Source organism: Martes martes, assembly GCF_963455335.1.
Source record: "Martes martes genome assembly, chromosome: 6".
Taxonomy (NCBI): Eukaryota; Metazoa; Chordata; class Mammalia; order Carnivora; family Mustelidae; genus Martes; species Martes martes.
Genome location: NC_137893.1, coordinates 16,235,956 through 16,254,115, shown reverse-complemented (window position 1 = coordinate 16,254,115; position 18,160 = coordinate 16,235,956). Strand labels below are relative to the sequence as shown.

Here is an 18,160-nt window from a genome sequence, read left to right as displayed (position 1 = left end):
CCAGTCTCCCACTGTGTCTGGAACTGACTCTGGGATTCTGCCCCAGCCCTGCTCCGAAGCTGCTTTGTTGAGTAATTGTGACTTCCATGTTGCTCAACCCAATGGCCCAGTCTTGGTCCTTGTTTTACTTTCATAGTTTGGCACAGGTGATCTCATTCCCTCCTCCTTAAGGCATGTTCCTCTTCTGGCTTCCCAGGCACCAAACTCTCTCCAGTCACTTTTCTGGTTCTCACACTTCTAATTATACCCACTGGAGGCCTCAGGGATTAGCCCTCAGCCTTATGACAATAGCCAAGTTACGAAAGCAGTCCATGTCCATCCATAAGATGAATGGATAAAGAAGATGTATTTATATACAATGGAATATTACTTGGCCACAAAAAGGAATGAAATCTTCCCATTTGCCATGGACCCAGAGGGTATTATTCTAAGTGAAATAAGTCAGAGAAAGACAAATACCCTTGGATTTCCCTTGTATGTGGAATCTAAAAAACAAGACAAATGAATAATAATGTAAAACAGAGACTCATAGATACAGAGAACCGTCCAGTAGTTGCCTGAACAAGGTGGGGATGGAGAGGGAGCAGATGAGGGAAATAAGAGAAGGGGAGCAGAAGCTACAAACTTGCAGTTACACAATAAATAAATAAGGTGCAGGGATACAATGTAGAGCATATAGGAATATAGTTAGTAATATGTAATAACTTTGTATGGTGAGGGATGATAGCTACATTTACCATGGAGATCACTTTGTAATGAATATACATGTGGAATCACTGTGTTCTATACCGGAAACTAATACGATATTGTACATCAACTACTCTTCGGTAAAAATAAAATTAATCAAGAAAATTGCTTGGTGGTAGATATTTGCTGTTCTTTAGCATCTCGATGAGTAAAGGGGGACGTCTGCTCACTGAAGTACTCATGCACATTGAATGTAGTTATTGACAAGAAATTTGTGGGTGAGATGGAGCCAGTTCATAAATACAGTAATTGATCCAAGAGGCTGTCTCATTGTCTCTCGATCAATGAAGGCAAGAGTTATAAAAAGAATATATTTCTACCTTCCCTTGCATTTTCTTTACTAACACAGTTAGAGAAGTTTCTATTTATAGCCCTTTCTTATGTAAACCTGTGCAACCATTTTATCTCCAGTTCTGGGTCAATTTCAAGAAGAAATTAAGTATTCATGCCGTTACACGACTTCCTTTTATTCTTAACGTCAATATTCTAGGAAATGTGTCTAAAGGTAGTTCTAGGCCTAACTATTTTATTTTGGTGAGAGCTTCCATTTATTCACATGGTAAAAATTCACCATGCAGGGACATGGGCTGGATAGGTGTGAGGGTTACAAAATAAGACATAGTCCCTACCCTCAAGGACCTCTTACCGTGGTGGTGGAGACAACAGATATAGACATCTTGATAGGTTTTACGGTTTTAATGTGCTAGGGATCATGATGAAATGTAATGTGCCAGTGACTGCAGAGCTGTGGGAGGCCAGAGGACAGGAGATCCAGGTCCTAAGAGGACAGGAGATCCAGACCCAGATTGGGTCATGGGCGGTGGTCAGCCCGAATGACCTTCACCCCATCTTCTGATGTGCACTGGGTATCGAGGATGGAAGGCCCGAGATCCTTCAGCCTGGTGCCTGTCTGGGCTGAAGAACCTGAGTCCATGAGTGGAGGGATGAGATTCTCCTGGTCCGTGTTACAGAGGCCGACCGAGAACCGTACTCCTGGTAGACCTTCACTCTCTAAATAAGAGCATCTCCAAGGCCTTCCAAAGAGAATTATCAAAATATACCGACATTATGCCTGCCGAACTACTAGCTGGGCTGCTTGGAACAGCCTAGAGGTTGGCAAGGATTTATGGTCATTTGGGGTAACCAGGTAAACATAAATCTTCTACCCTGCTTGCCTTTATGACAACTGAATTAGCTTGCAAGTGCAAAGAGCCTCTGGGACTTGGGATAAATCATGTGATCGGTCACTCAACAGATAATTATGGAGTGCCCACTAGGTGTGAGGCCTTCTGTCTCCTCTCTCATTGATGTCAGAAGTTAGCAGACAAGCAGGGCATCGGATTCTTAAATCTAATTTCTGTTCCAGGGACCTTTTGATTTGGGGGTTTTTGTTTTGTTTTGTTTAGTTTAATTTGCAAGATTGTTCTGAAGATGTCGTCTTCAATCCAAATTATTCCCTGCCTAGAAGAAACTAAATAAGGATTTGGGGAAAGATTTGACCATGTCACACCTCTTCCTGGGAATAAAAACATAGATCAGAGTAAGGCATTTGCACCTTTGTTATCTGCCACCGCTTTTTTTCTTTGACAAGTAGATCTGTAGTTATCAGTCCGTTTGTGGAAATTAAAAATAAAGCATGGCATCCCTTTCTTTCTGTGCATTTGCCATTACTCGTATGCTAAAATGAGTATCTGTTTAGTAGCAAAAGTGACAGATGCATATGAGGTAACAACTTGCTGTCTTAGTTGAAGCTTACTTTGCGATGAATCAGAATAACAGAATTGGCCTTTTTAGAAGGACTGGAATTGTATTTTGTGCTACTTGCCTGGAATCAAAGGTGAAACTCTTTCATAATCAGGGCTGACAGCATTTTGGAAGACAGATGAGAGTTTCTAGGTATAAGAAAGGTCTGGGCGCTCTTTCTTTCTGTCCCCGCCCCTTCACAGAAACGTGACCTCCCACCCGCCACAGACCAAGGCTCAAACTTCTGCCCCTGGCTTCCCCCTTTTGGTTCCCTGACCCATAACCTTAAGGTGGGGGGCACTCAGATCTCAACCCAGTGTTCACAAGGGTTATCTCCTGAACTGGCATTCCTCAGGCCTCAGACAGATGGAGGATGGGGGGAGTATTTTCTTGGGGAGGAAAAAGTCAGAAGAGCCCAGTGTAAGAGGCTCAGCTCTGACCTGTCCAGTTCAAGGAGAACCTGCTACAGATCCAGTGCAGGTGAAGGCTGATCTAGTTGCTGGTGTTTGTCTAGGAAGTGATGCCGTGTACCCCCTTCCATCAACAGCCACTCCCAGAAGGTCCACACCAGTGGACCTCTGGCTCCGGGGGGCTCTGGGCTCATGTGGGGAAGGCACTGAGTTTGAACTGAATTGATTGAATGTTTGCTGCTTGCCCAGAATCTGTACAATTGGGGAGATGAATGCGGGTGGCCCCAGAGTTAAAAGGTTGTTTTATAGGATTGGCAAATTGCTGATTTCCAGACTGTTATGGGATGTCTGGTGGTGGGTATGCAAGCGGTTGAAGCATTGCTTTCCAGGGTGGAAACAATCTGGTTATGACATCTGTCCCCCTGTCACCACAGGCTGTGAGGAGGAGGACTGGCTTCAGGGTTTTGTGTGTGGCCTGGCTACCCGACGTCAGAAGACCTCCCTCCGCAGGGACAGGAGGGCTGCTCCGTGGCGAGAGGTGTGTAGAGGGCTCAGTTCCCTTGCCAGAGCTTTGTTTTTCCTTGGCATCCCCCCTGCTCTCGCCTCATCCTGTGTCGAAGACCTGTACAATGACAAATGTTGTGGAGGATGGGTTTTTTGACTCACTTTCAAAATGGAGCCCCCGGCAGGAGCTAAGGGACACTCAGGTGAGCCCAGCAGTGCCATCTGTTCACGGAGGGTCTAGGAGAAGCAGAGAGGATCAGCGGCCGAACAACGGTGGCTTTGGGCAGGGATCGGTCCTTGTGTGGCCCCTGATTGAGGAGGACGGAGCAGCCGCTTCTCGCCTGTGTGACTGAGCTTTCCTTCCACAGCCAGACCTCGAGCCACAGTGTTCTTCTGTGTGGCTGCCGTCCCACCTGCCTTTGTCCTCCTCCCCAAATAGCGGGTGGGGGTCTCATGTCTCGTTGGTGGTGGGATCCTTAGCACCCAGCCCATCGCGGTAGAACGAAGGTTCTAGATGGGGAGTGGAGACCCTATGTGAGGAGTGGCTCTTCCTTTTTGTGGCCCTTCTCTGGCGTGGGATGTCTTCCCTTTGTGCAAAGACACTCTACCCCTCCTGAAGCACACTAATTGGACTGTGAATCCTCTGTGGCTCCCGTTACCTGTGTAGACGCTGGGGTCGAGTGGCTCTTGGGGGGGGGGGGGCGGTGCCCAGGGGTCTGCATTTTCACGTGGGGCTTCTGAGGCAGGTGCTCCGCGGGTCAGGACTTGAGAAGGAGTGCTTCCTGCTTCTCGCCGCGGAGGGCTCTGGAAGTAGGCTCTTCAAGTGGGGAGTCAACAATCCAAGGAGGAACTCTGACTCATTCCCGCTGCTTTGATCACACACCCGGAATTTTCCACACCTTTGATTTCTTGGGTACTGCGCCATCGAGTCCCGTGGGGGGACCTTTGCCACGCTCTTCAAGTACACTCTAACTATTCAGTGGCATGGCTGAAACCTGTTGACATTTAAAAAATTGAGTACTTTTGTAGAAGAGCAGTCACAAAATAAATTACTAGACATACAATTAAAAATCGGTTAGGTTTCCAAAGCACCAGATCTTAAATAAACTCTATTTTAGCCCCAGGAGACTGGCAATATATCACATCCACTTCTCAAGACGTCGGGGTCCTAATTACTTGCTTCTGTGGAACAACTGGCCATGTCCCCGCTCCCTTAGAATCTTGACTCTTTCTCTGTTCAAGACTTAGGTTTCTCCTTGGCACCCTAGGGTAGCTCGGTCCAGTTCCTGCTCCCACTGCTGGCTGGCAGGTAGGGTAGACTAGTACAGACACTGGTCCCTTGCCCACACCCCGGCTGCCTGTCCTGCTGGATCATATCCTCCGGTGTGGACGCGGGCTTTTCTGCGACAGCCCCAGGGAAGAGCAGCGCTTACACCGACCATCTCCGCCGTGTTTGTAACGCGTGAGGCTGAGATCTCCGGCTGGGGGTTTAGCACGTTCTCTGGACATGGATAGTTATTTCCCAAACTTGCCCTAGAACCCTGAGTCTGTTCGTGTGTATTTCACAAAGGGCGTGTCCCATGGAAACTTGGAATCACCTCCCGGGTTCCAGATTGGTGAGTGCCTGGGCTATTTCTGATGTGTCGGAGCGTCCAGGAGCCGTGATGGTGAGGCAGTCCCTGGAGGGCCCTCTGGCTGCCGTCCAGCACTCTGGAAAGGGCTCTGCCATTCTCATGCTGCTCCCACAGTCACTGAAATCAGCAGGGACAAATCTTTTGCTCAGCACGCTGCATCCTGAAAGGTGGAGAACACACATGTTGGCATAAAGCCATGCAGATTGGGGTCAGCTTGTCTGAGTTTGAAACTAAGCCTTCAGCCCCTGAGTCAAGATACTCAAACATTTCCAGGAAACCACAGCAAGGATAAGACCTAACTCAGTGAATTGTTCGGACTTTAATTCAAGAAATGATTAACAAGGGCTTCCCATGTGCCAGGCTCCATGTAAGGCACTGCTCTGGGGACTTACAGTTTAGGGAGGGACACCAACAGGTGTAAAACTTGACCTATGTGGTACCTGCAACAAAGAAGTGTTTGGTCTTAGGAATACAGTTTCAGGGGGTGGGGAGGTTGACCATGGCACAAGTGAGACCAAGGAAGTTACCCCTTAGGAAGTGATTGCTGACTTCAGCTAATGAAAAGAGCATACCATACATGCATGTGCAAAGGCCCTGTGGAGGCCTCAGTGGGGAGCATGTTGAGGGATCAGGGCGGGGCAGGGTGGGGGTGTGGTAAGGGGCAGGCACCCAGCACACCATGTAAGCTGTGCTAGGAATTTTGGTTTTAAGACTGATGGGAAGCCACCGAAAGGTCTTCGGCAGGGCAGTGCCAGATTCGTGTTCTTAAAGTTGCTACCCTGGCTACAGAGTGGAGACTGGACCGATAGAGGGATAAGACTGGATATGTGGCAGCCATTGGAAGAAACCGGTAATAATTCAGGCAAGAGATGATTTAGTGTAGATGTGGGGTAGTGGAGGAGGTGAAAGTGCAGGTTCAGGAGCCATTTAAGCCAGAGAACAGATAGACTTGGCGATGGATTAGATGAGGATTGGAATGGAGGGGCAGGTGGGGTCCGGGGCCACGCTTCCTGGAACTGTGACCTCACCGAGGCAGAGTAGCGCGTATTACGGGGAAATGATCATGACAGTTGTTTGTGAAGCAGCGCTCCATTTGGTCTGTTCATTTTGCATAGAAGTGCTGGTAAGTCACTTTCTTTGGCTGGCCTTTCTTTCTGAGACTAGACTTTGACCGAAGTCGGGTGCGCCCAGTGTGCCCAGGGGCCTACCCTCTGATCCCACCGTGGTCCCTGGAGCAAGAGCTCCTCTAGATCCTTCCCTCCCCTACCGTGTGAGGGAGGTAATGGAAGGAACTTCTGGCAAGTTCTCCTCCTCAGGCAGGATGTCCCAGTGGGTGGCCCTGAGCTCTCGCCTGTAGCTTCCGGAAAGGACCCCCATACACTCCCTCAGTATTCCCTCTCCTCCCCCTGCCTCCACTGTTGCTAAATCTAGTATGAGTCTGGTGTATTTATTATAATAGATGAGCCAGTATTGAGATATATATATATATGTTTTGATGGGCAGCAAAGCAAGGGTTTATTGAGTGATAGCAAAGTGAGAGTACAGAGCTCCCAAGGAGGGAGGGGACTCGAGGGGGTTGCCACCAGAGTTTCTAAGTCCAGGGGTTTTTATGGGCTTGTTGGCGGGCTGTTTCCTTCTGATTACCACCCCCCGCACCTGTCATCCAATCAGGGTTTTGTCACTGACCTATAATATGGGAAAGGGTGGAGGGCTCCTTCCAGGGTGGTGTCAAATGCTTCTAAAGATGGTTTCCCCTTAGGGTGGGGCCGGGGGAACCCCTTGTCCCTGCCTGCCTGCCTTCCACTTAAAAAGGATTTTGATACAATTTTCTCAGCCACTCTCCAGAGTTTTCATCGGGGCTCATTCTTTGTGTTGTACCTTCTATGGGCTTGACCCTAAGGACATTTATCCGCCATTACAATGTCATACACTCTCACTGCCCTTAACTGTCCTGTGCCCCACTCGTCCATCCCTCCTTTCCCCTCAAGCCTTTGGCAGCAACCACGGATCTTTCCACTGTCTCCATAGTTTTGCCTTTTTCCAGAACGTCATATGGTTGGAATCCTCTGGCATGGAGCCTTTCCCAGTTGGCTTCTTTCTCTTAGCGATAGGTATATAAGGTTCCTCCGTGTCTTTTTTGTGACCTGAGAGCTCGTATCACGCACAGTCTGCCACACTGTGAGTGCGCTGTGCCTGCCGGTCTGTACCTGTAAGGCTCCAGATGGGAGTCACAATTTCTTTTCGGTGTCTGGCATCTCTTCCAAATGGCAGCTCTATGACTCCTTCTCAGTCTTACTCTTCTGCGTACCTGTCAACCCTGAACACATGTAGCCATAGCAGACGTAGCAGCTTTCCCAAGATAGGAGATGGGAAAATGTCCACACTCAATATTCTGTGTTTCCGTAATCCCAACACCCTGGCCACCCGGTTTCCCATTGGAACGATTGAGTCACGAGCAGTGTGGTGACAGGTTTGAAAGTGCGGGAGGACTGCCTTCTAAGAACTGAGCTGTAGCAGATGTTTGCCTTTGTGACACCCTGGGTCTGAGTGTTTCCAGCCTGAAGAGTTCTGCTGGGCCCTTAAGCATAGGAATGAATCATCATCTATGAGAAGACAGTCTCTGCCATATTACTAAAGGGAGGAGAAGCAGGACATAGCCAAGTGTGACGTCTTAGGGACAGGCTGCATGCCCATTACCTCTTGTTCCCCATTACCTCTTGTGGGTGACAGCAGCCCTCTCTTCTGGGACAGCCCTTTATTCTCTCCCCATGTCCTTAGCTGTTGCCTGCGGCCCCACAGCAACGAGCTCATGGCCCCGCTTGCCTTTTCCACGTTCTTGACCCGCCTGATCCGTCCTGTCTTCTGCTTGACGTGCTTCTGAGTGTGTGTGTCCACCAGCCCTCTCCACGCTGGCCTGGGAGCTTGCACGTGGTGCTCCTGGTGATGCAGGTGCTGCTGTGGGGGGCTGGGGACCTAGAGGCGTCCCACTGCTGTGAGTCAGCACAGGGGCCGGTGGCTGTCTTATCAGTGCAGCCGAAACCTTTGGGACATCCGTTCTGCTATGGCTGAGAAGGCCATCCTCGCCGTCTCTGCGAACTGCCTTAGCTCTCCCTTATTGTCAAATACCTGCTTAGGAACACAACTTCTGATTTTTTTCTGGTCACTTTGGCATTGTTCATGACCAGCTGTGCATGTTGAGCGTTCATACACAGAAACGCAAAGTGTTATTGTTTCCAGAAAGCTCTGCCTCTGGGGATTTTTGCTTACATTTGTCCCTGCCCCCAACCCTTTTAATCCTTGTGGTTTTGAGTAAGCTGGTGATGTGTTAGGTCTTTACACGCAATTTTCAGGTGTAAGGAGTGAAAGATGCGCCGGAAGAGACATTTATATTAAATTTTTTAAAAGAGGGATCCGCTGATCAGAAGGGCTCGGAAACCTTAGCCACGTCTGAGGTCATGTTACTGATCCTGGAGTTTGTGTGGGTTTGGGGAGGGCCAGAGATTGGGGGTGACAGAGGCCTGCCCCGCATGGCCTGTCAGCGGAGGAACAATTGACATGGGGGCCAGGGAATGGGGTCCGCATCCAGGAAAGCACCTCCCTGGCTCGGCTCGGAGCCGTCCTGCTGCTTTCCCACACAGCAGCTCCTTTCCTTAGCATCTCAGCGGCCACCCCTGACTTCTCAGTGACCCAAGTAGGAGGAGAATTACGTACTGCACTTCTGTCGCCTGGTCTAAGGCAGCGTTGTCTCTTACCAGGTGATTTCTGCCACCTCTAACGGGGACTCTGCTCATGCCCATACCTCCCACAGCCCGGCGTGATCCTTTCCAAAAGGTGACTCAGATCACGCCCCCACTCTGCTCCAACTCCGAGTGGCTTTTCTCTCACGGACAGGACAAGTCAGTCTTCATAGGGACGCCACCCCTAGCCCACTCTAGTGACCCCTGACTGCTGGCAGCTCTCAGATGCACCTGACCTTGCTAGTCCCCCTCGATGTCTCCCTCCGGACATCCCACCCGGCTTCCCTCGCTCTCTTCGAAATCTTCTATTTGGATATTTCTCTCACTGGAGGTAAAATTCTAGCCTTGCTGCCCCTGTCCCTCCCCTCTGCCTGTTTTTCCTCCAAAGTATTTACCTCTGTTTGCTGTGCTGTCTGTGGTGCTTACGTGTTCATTGTGTGTCTTCCCCTTCCAGGGTTTAATCTCCACGAGAATGGGTGTTTTTGTCAGTTGTCTGTTCTTTCTCTCTGGCATCTAGAAAGTGCTCGGCGGTGGTACATATGTCGCCAGTAGATGTCGCGTGGGTCTGCCTGGTGCTCTTAGCGTTTGCCGTAGACGTGCCTTGTTCTAGAATAATCTCACAGGACCAATAACGGGAATCTTTCTATGAGTTGGTGTTCGTTTTCTATGGTTGAATGTTAAGGCGGCAGCTCTCCCCTGGGCTGCTGTGACATGAGGCTGTGTGACAGGTCATTTGCTCAATGATAACGGGGAGAAGTACCAAATCAAGCACGTGAACTATCAACAAATTGAAACAGTTTATGGTGTTTATCAAATCACGTCAGTATTGCTCACCCATATCACATCATGTTTTCTTGGCCAAGAGGACAGGGGTGGCGCTCTGTGTGGGGTACTAGGTGGATGTGGGTGGTGACAATGGAGGGGTGCTCTCCGTGCTCCAGAGGTGAACTTCAGCTGGGAGGTGTCTGGGATAAAGGGAGGGCACAGACTTGCTTTTCTGGATGGCAAGAAGAACATCCTTCGTGGATGTTATCTTAACAGTCCCTTCGCCACAGGATCAAGTTTCGTTAGGCTCTTTCATTTTTTTTTTTTTTTTTTTAAAGGACGAGTTTGGGAAGTACTATTGTTTGGCTTGGAGCCAGCTTCGCCCCCTGAAGCTTATTTAAATTTTAAAATAAGTGGTATTAGGGAAAGGCTGGTAATGTGGGATCATAGCACTCACCAAGGTAGTTGGAGCTGGGATGACCTACATGCGTTTCCCCCATTTTCGTTCCACGTGGGGTTCCATCCTCTTCCAGCCCCTCTGTACGCCTGGGCCCAGGCAGGTGTGTGCTGGTCCCCAAGGCCGTGTTGCCCAGTACACTCAGGCCCGTTCTTTCTGCTCAGCTTCCCAGGTCGGAGGGCCCATGTGCTTTGTTCTTCACTTCCCAGCCTCCCAGGTACCCTCCTCCAGCTCGACTGGAGTGTGTGCCCTCCGGTCTGCGCCATCGCCATCGCCAACCACAGATCAACCACAGATGCCTTTCCTAGTTCTTTGTTTTACTGGAGCACTTCTTCCTCGGATGGGAGGCACATCTATTAAGATGTAAAACCTGAGGTGTCTTGAAATGTCTGTGTTGTTTCTCTGACTCTCAGTTGGCAGTTTGTGGGCATGGAGGCGTCCCATTTGGAAATCGTTTTCGCTCAGGATTTTGAAATTACTGCTCCCTTGCTTGATGACACCGATTCTCTGCCTGCCTCTGTGACCTGTTCCCTTTCTGGACATTTCCAGGGTCTCCTCTTGGTCCCCTATGTTCTGAAATTCCACAGCAATGTGCCATAGGGCAGGCCAGGTTCCTTTTTAAGTGGAAAGGATTTCTGGCAGTTTCCAGGACTTACTTAAACATGTAATATAATATTTAAATATGTGCCACTTAAAACCAAGTGTAACTCTTGATGCTAATGGTTTTTCCAGTTATAAAATCAAATAAAAATTGCAAATTGGTTGGAAAGCACCCAGCCAATGGAATTCAGGCACACAACATGAATTTAGCGTGATAACTAATGTCACTCCTTTCAAGGTTAGGAAGGAGGCCCCTCCTTGCCCCTGTGCATCCCATGAGAGATGTCTTCTAGCTTCACCGGGTGGGCGTACTCTCCGAGGTAGGATTCTAACAGGTATTACATCCATTCGGTGTTAAACCTTTGGCCTTTTACTCATTAGCCCAGGACGGTTACAGTCGTTCTGCTTGATGCCAATGTGTAGACAGAGTCGAGTTGAAGGTTAGAGGGTGGTCATCCAGACGATTCTTAGACAACATATGCTTGCTTACAGAAATTTTTGAGATTGTCATTAAAATGACAACCTGACATGTAAATATTTTCACAGGGAACTCCCAGAATCCCTCGGCTTCCGCTCGCCTCTCTTCTCTTTATGTTCTTCCTAAGCCAGTTGCCCTGCACTCACAGCAGGCGACTGTCAATGCGGCTGTGGCCACGGGCCCATGCCTAGCCCTGCCCTGCTGCCCTCGTGTCCCACCCTGCGTGCATCGATTCGCGCGCCCCGCCAGGGTCACAGGCTCCTGTCCCGCAGCCCTTCACAGCCCTGTTGGAGCTGGAGGCTTGCTGAGAACCGGGAACGTCTGGCACTTCGGGGAGCTGTCAGGCTGTGGGTCACAGAGCTGGAAAACCAGAATCCGTGTACAAGCTGTTTTAGCTCCAGCGCTCCTGGCCCCGTCACTGCCGCGGAGCTGTATTTTTTTAAGTACAAGCACACTTGACACCATGCTGAACGGGGTTCATGGTGTAAATTTTCTGGCAAGTTAGAAGTGTGTGTGTATATGGTATGTGAGTATGTGTGCACACGTGAATGTGTGTGCATGAGTGTGTGAGCATGGGACTGTGTGCATCTGAGTGAATGTGCGCATGTGAGAGTGTGTATGAATGTGTGCATGTGAAAGAGTGTGAGCATGCGAGTGTGTGCACATGGGAGACTGCATGTGAGAGTGTGTGTATATGAGTTTGTGCACATGTGAGTGTGTGCATGTGAGGGTGTGTGCACATGAGAGTGTGCATATGAGACTGGGTGTGGGTGTATGTGAGTGTGTGCTTGTGAATATATGTATATACGAGAATGTGCATGAGTGTGTACACATGTGCCTATGAGAGTGTATGCATGTGAATGCACAAGTGTGTGTAAGGCATGTGGGAGAGGGTGTGTGTATGCATGAGAGTATGTGAGAATGTGTGCGTGTGCAAGGGTGCGTGTGTTCCCACAGGCCGGCCAAGCTTCAGGAGCCTGCGTGGGTGGCCTGAGTGTGTCCTCATGCCGGGGCCTGTTGTGCGCTCGCGGCGGAGTTGGCCGCCTCCAGGCCGCAGCCTCTGCCCGCTGCTGCTCAGCCCTGCAGCGTGTCCCTTTGCGGTGGCGACAACGGGGGTCCTGCCTCTCTGGCCTCTGCTCCAGAGCTGGGAGCTGGGGCGGGGAGCGGGGATTGCAGATGGGTTCCCTCTGAACTGCTTGCTGGTTGCGAACCGCACTCCAGGTCCCAGATTGCTCCTCCTTATGGCATTTTCCCCCAACACCTCTGGGGCTTGAAACCTGGATCTTCTCTTGACCTTTCCTTCTCCCTCACCCGCCACCCAGCTCACTTCCAAATGCCATCTGCTTTCCCTCGCTGTTAATCATGGTTTAAGATCTTTTCATTCTTGCCACAACTCATTCAAGCCCGGTTCGCTGTCTCTGGGATGCGTGCGTGCTTCTGGGCGGGCCTCCTCTCCTCCCCTCCTCCCTTTTGCCCGCGGCCCTGCAGCTGGACGGGCTCCCCTTCTTGGTTTCCAGCCTTGCTCTGGAGCCCTCTGTGGGCCAATCTCTGCAGGATGAGGAAAAACTGCAGCCTGCAGGGGGGATGGATTTTGTTTGTTCTTTACAGGATTTTAAGGGATTGTTAGCCAACTTTTAAAATATTGCGTTGTTTTTATGTTAAAAAGCTGTGTTTTCGACTTCAGAGAAGTTAGAAAATCTGGCGGCACTAGTAGGCAGGAATGGAGCGTTCTTTGCTGTTTTTCTTCAGGGCATGTTTACTCCAGTTTGCCATGCTCCTCACTACTCCTTATAGTGCCCCCAGCTGTCTTAGTGCTCATTTCTGTAACCCGTCTGCTCGCCATAGGCATTCAAATTGACAACACAGAGCTGTCTGACTCCTGGGCCAAGGACCTTCCTACATGCCATATTTACAACTCACATTGTATTTTTGCCTCCTGTGTACATTTTGCCTCTTGTGGATAATCTCCCTCCCCCACAACCCTCTCCAAATCCTGCCACTCCTCAAGGCCAGCTTACATGCTCCTTGGTGAAACCCTCCCAGGCTGCCCTTGGAGGAAGGTTTCCCTCTCTTTAATTACTCAAGCACTTGGGGTTTGTCTTTCTCTTTGGGTGCCATTGTATGTTATTTTGTTTCGAGCTTCGACTGACAGTCCATCCCTCGCAGGCTGAGTCTCACAGGGCCTGGCCCACAATGTCTTGCGTAAGGTGGGTTCCCAACAGATGTGTGAAGAAGAAGATGGGTGGTGATGATCAAGGGGCTTGTTCTGTGGTACCAACAGGAAGGCCTCTGACGGAAAGGGGGATACGTTGGCTGGTGACTTAGCCCAGGGACCCTGAGGAGATGGTTGCACTTAGTGTTACCGTAACCCCTGATTTATTTTTAATGTGGGGAAATCCTCAAACATAGCTAAACGCGAGGACATCAGAGTAAGCTGTGGCTGTGGTTACTCCCTTGTCAACGATGTGATCTGTCACTAAAGTTGTTTATTTGGTGACACTGCTCTGTACATGGAATAGTGCCAAAGAGAATTTCCATGAAATGTGGACTATTTCTGCATTCCTCATTAAAAATTTTAAATACCAAATATGCATAGGGTTCTTTTTTTTTTTAAGATTTTATTTATTTATTTGACAGAGATCACAAGTAGGCAGGTGGGCAGAGAGAGAGAGGGGGAAGCAGGCTTCCTGCTGAGCAGAGAGCCCGATGTGGGGCTCAATCGCAGGACCCTGAGATCATGACCTGAGCCGAAGGCAGAGGCTTCACCCACTGAGCCACCCAGGCGCCTCCAAATATATATATAGGATTCTCTACTTGATACAGGATCATTCCTTGCTCCCCAGGTCTCTCCCATGTTTACTTCCATGGCCTGTGTTTCTATGTCATTGTGCCCCAGGCTTTGGTTTCGCCATCACCGACCTTCAGAACACACCCCTACTCCACCCTCCTGGGGTGTACACGGAGCTCGGAGCTCGGACTCCTCCCAGCCACTGACAGAAAAAGGGTGAGGGTAATGAGAAGCATCCTAGTTTGGTAGAAAGTGTCCATGCCCAATGATTGTTGTAATTACTCAGTTGGTGAAGACAGTCTGCTTCAGGAAAGCCAAACCTAGGTTTTCCCTGCCATATACCCTTGGTAATGGTATTGACCTTGTGATAAGGGGCGTTTTCTCTCCTCCTCTCAAGCTCCTTTGAGAGGGAAGGAGGCTTTGCTCCCCAATATCTGGGCCAGGTGGTGATTGGACTCTAGGGCGATCCTGTCCAATGGAATGAAAGGTTCCACATCTGCGCAGGAGCCATGAGCCACATGTGGCCACTGGGCACTGAAGTGTGGCTAATGAGACTGCAGCACTGAATTTTTAATTGGATTTCATTTAGTGAATTTAAATGAAAATACCACGTGTGGTTGCCATATTGGACAGCCCAGATCTCGCGGGTTGGAGAAAATGGGTCAAACGTAGTATCTGAGGGAGAGCCAAGTGCGTTCCTTAATGAGAGTACGGTGGATGCCTCCTACATGGGTGGGAGTCTGCTTGGCTATGCAAGTAAAGGCCCATTTGGCCGAATTTGGCCGGGCATCAGAGCTGAATGATGTTTGCAGGGAAACCCACTGCCCTACTCTTCTGAGGAAAGCCTCATTGACTTACTCTGTCATTTCCTTTACGAAGAGCAGACGTTGAGCTTCCCCTAGCCGCGATTCCTCGAGCTGGTACTGTATCCTGCTCCCATGCTCGAGGACGTTGAACCTTGACTTAAACATAGACTTCGTGTCCTCACCAAATATTAATGCCAAACGCAGATGACTGTTTTGGGGGGAGGAGTGGAGAAACGGAAGAGGGTTCTGTGTGGATCGTCAGATAGGAACTTGTGGGTTTGTCTCTTTTGCTTTTCTTGAGAAGCAGCAGCTGAAACTGGCTGTAGGTATTTTGGCCTTATATGGTAGTTTTTAAAGCCACACTGCGCTGTAGATGTAACTGAATTAATCTCTAACCACATTTACCAGAACGTTAGCCAGTGTGCGCTGGGCTCTGCTGGCCATTGTTTCAGCATTCATGGGCCTGGGGAGGTTCCCTGTGGGCTCCGTCCACACTGTGGCTCCCTAGCTGTGGTCTGTGTTTGCGGGCTGCCGGCTGTTTCAGAAACTGGTGATTTTCTCTGTTGCTGTTTCAGTCCCCACGCGTCCTTTCACTGTGGGAAGTCAGGTAGACCCTTGAGAGCTCTACCACCCATCTGTTGTGGCTTTCTAAATGACTCCTTTCAGACAGGGATTTCACATACACACAAAAATAGGAGGTGGGGCATGGGCAGCTCTGAGTGACAGAGCGTCGGCTTGCGGGGGAGGGGACATGGTGGCGGCCAGGAGGCTGGTAGCCACGGATGGACGGAAGCAGCACGCACATCCAGTGTCGTCTTTCCCAGTATCCTGACCATGGAGTGCGGCCTTGGGATCCGCTCAGCAGCCTCAACCTCGATAGAGGCTACATTTGTGCCTCCCTCCATTTCCAGCCCCCTTTCTAGAAGGATGGGTGAGGGGTGTGGTGGAAAGTTCCAAACTTCCGATCATGGTTTGGTCTTTCTTGTGAGCAGCCCCCATCCAGGAGCTCTACCAGGAGTTACCTCATTAAAACTCAAGATGTTCCTACCAGCCGAGAAATCCTAAGGGATTTAGGAGCTCTGTTTCAGGAACTGGGGTCAGAGACTAAATGTTAGAACAAACGTTGGCATCCTCATTCATAAGGGATTTAGGAGCTCTGTGCCAGGAACCAGGGTAGAGACCAATATATACATTTCTTATCATTTCACACTGGTATATCATATTCCTTGGTTTCCTCCAAATGCTTGGGTTCTCTTATTTGTTGGAATAGAAAAAAAAGAATGGTTGAGCACTATTAGTGAACGCATCTAACTAGAAAGGAGATACTCAGGAAGTGAGCCTTGCCCCCGAAGACCAAGGAATGCAGCCAGTGCTGAGCGGCTAAGCCCAGATGTCCCTCATAGAGGTCTCTCTCTACCTTCTGCAGACACATCCCTGCGACGGGGAGGAGCTGGGGAGAAGGTGGCCCCTACCAGGAAGGTGTCACTGTTCTTTCTGTAATCTGCTGACTCCCATCCTCTAATCATAATTGTAGCTTTCTACCATAACATAGGAAATTGTCATCTTTGAAATACTTTCTACTGCTTTGTGACTCTTAAATCTTTTTTGCTCCCTCTCCCCTGCCCCTTCCTTTCCCCATCCTTCCTTCCACTTACCCCCTCCCTCCCTTTTGTCCTCTGTATCCCCTCCTTTCCCTCCTCTTCCATCTGGTCTCTCCTCCCACCCCATTGTTGATCCCCCCCCCACCCTACCCCATCAGTGATCTAGTTATTTCTTTAAGTCAACTAAGTTGGTTTGGTGCAATGTTGTTTCTCACTAAATCGAATGCCTTCCCATTTGTCTCCCCCAACCAGGAAGAAGAAATGCCCGAAGTAGAAATTGACATTGATGATCTTCTTGATGCTGACAGTGAAGAAGAGAGAGCTTTAAAGTTACGGGTAAGCAGCTTTCAAAATCTAGAACTTGCCTGTTGTGAGTGCTTGAATCGGCTTGCATCTCCGGAACCTGGTGTGCACTGATCCTGCCCTAGGGCAGTGTTAGCACCAGGACCTGAGCAGGCAGTGTGCCCAGAGGAGAGGAGGGGGGTGCTTGATATCCGTTCCCCTGCACGGCATCTCTGATGGTAAAGCAGTTCTTGGCTATGGTCAGTTCTCAAACCGCCTACCGGGTATGAGCTTCTGTAGCCACATCTCCTTGGAGGAAGAGCTGGTTCTTCCTTCCAGAAATCCATTCGCCAGGATAGGAAGTGGTGTTCCGCAGTTATGGGAGAGGAGAGGTGCTGGGCCAGATCCGGGGCGCCCAAGCCCAGGACTCTGGTCTCCCAGTTTTGGATCCTATCACCCATGAAATCAGTTTCTAGAGCAGATTGTTTACAGCCTAATAAAAGAAATATTGTTAGAGTACACTTGCCTGGTAACCTCCTCGTACAACAGTAGATGTTGAAGCTGTCCCCTCTTTCCTCAGTCCAGAGCAGAACAACACTTCTTTCGCTTCCCACAGGAGGTCAGATCTATCGTTTTAATATCTGCATTTGGGAGTGTCTAAAACCAATTAACTTCTGCCCTGTCATGGCTCTTAGTGTTCACTGATAATTACTGCTAGTGGTCGTCGGTCATCACCAATGGCAAGTGATCTCTAAAGGCAACGAAAGGACACATTTTAATGTACTGATGTGTTCCGTGTGTTAATAATTACTAGTGTCCCTCGTGTGGTGAACAGTCCTAGCTTAGTGATCATTCCTTGTTGGTAAATTTACTTGGGATGCGATAGCATCTAGTTACGAAAGTTAGAAACAGTGAAGCAGGCACCAGGTTCTGCAGAAAATGTAGTGGCCTATAAAAGGTTTTTTATAAAATTAAGAACTTCGAAGGGGCTTTAGCTGCTCAGGCCACCTGCTTTGGTTTCCAGGCGAGGACACTGAGGCCTGCAGGGGTGGGACATGGCAGTTTGTGGAGGAATCACAACCAGACCCCTGGCTTTCCATACCTGGGCTGATCATTACCGTTTCCCACAGGCTGTCTCAACTTAAGCATATACGGTTTACTATTAACCAGTTGGTAGGCCAAAGGAAAGGCACGTGTGTGTTCTGAGGAGTGCAAGGCATTCGTGCGTAGGAATGTACAACTTTGGATATCTTCAAGACGACCCAACGGGTGCTGAGATAAAGTGTTTTTCTAGATTGTCGATAGAAAATCTGGATTTACCATGTATAGAAGAACACCATGAAGAGAAAATAATTTTTAATTTCACTTTTAAAATGATAATGGATTTTAAAATAATCAAACTTACCTTCTGTGTATTTTATTCTAGGAAGCTCTTGTAGACTGCTACAAACCAACAGAGGTAAACAAATCGCTTTTCCTAAATGCTGTGTTTGAATTCGTTTTTGTTAAACAAGTTTGCGTATTTTTAAAGCCAAACAACAATACATGGTTTGGTTATGTGTATACTAAGGAATTATTCTTAGCCATAGGTCAAGTGCATGCTTGACT

At 49.2% G+C, this 18,160-nt stretch overlaps 1 protein-coding gene across 1 annotated transcript in view; it reads left to right on the top strand.

Moving 5' to 3' along the window:
- The window catches only part of PPP1R14C (protein phosphatase 1 regulatory inhibitor subunit 14C), an 80,394-nt gene that overhangs the window by 39,452 nt on the left and 22,782 nt on the right, over window positions 1-18,160 (top strand). Inside the window, exons 2-3 of the mRNA XM_080806858.1 lie at window positions 16,523-16,606; window positions 17,979-18,011. Of these exons, the coding sequence (XP_080662984.1) occupies window positions 16,523-16,606; window positions 17,979-18,011 (117 nt within the window). The remainder of the gene's footprint in view (window positions 1-16,522; window positions 16,607-17,978; window positions 18,012-18,160) is intronic.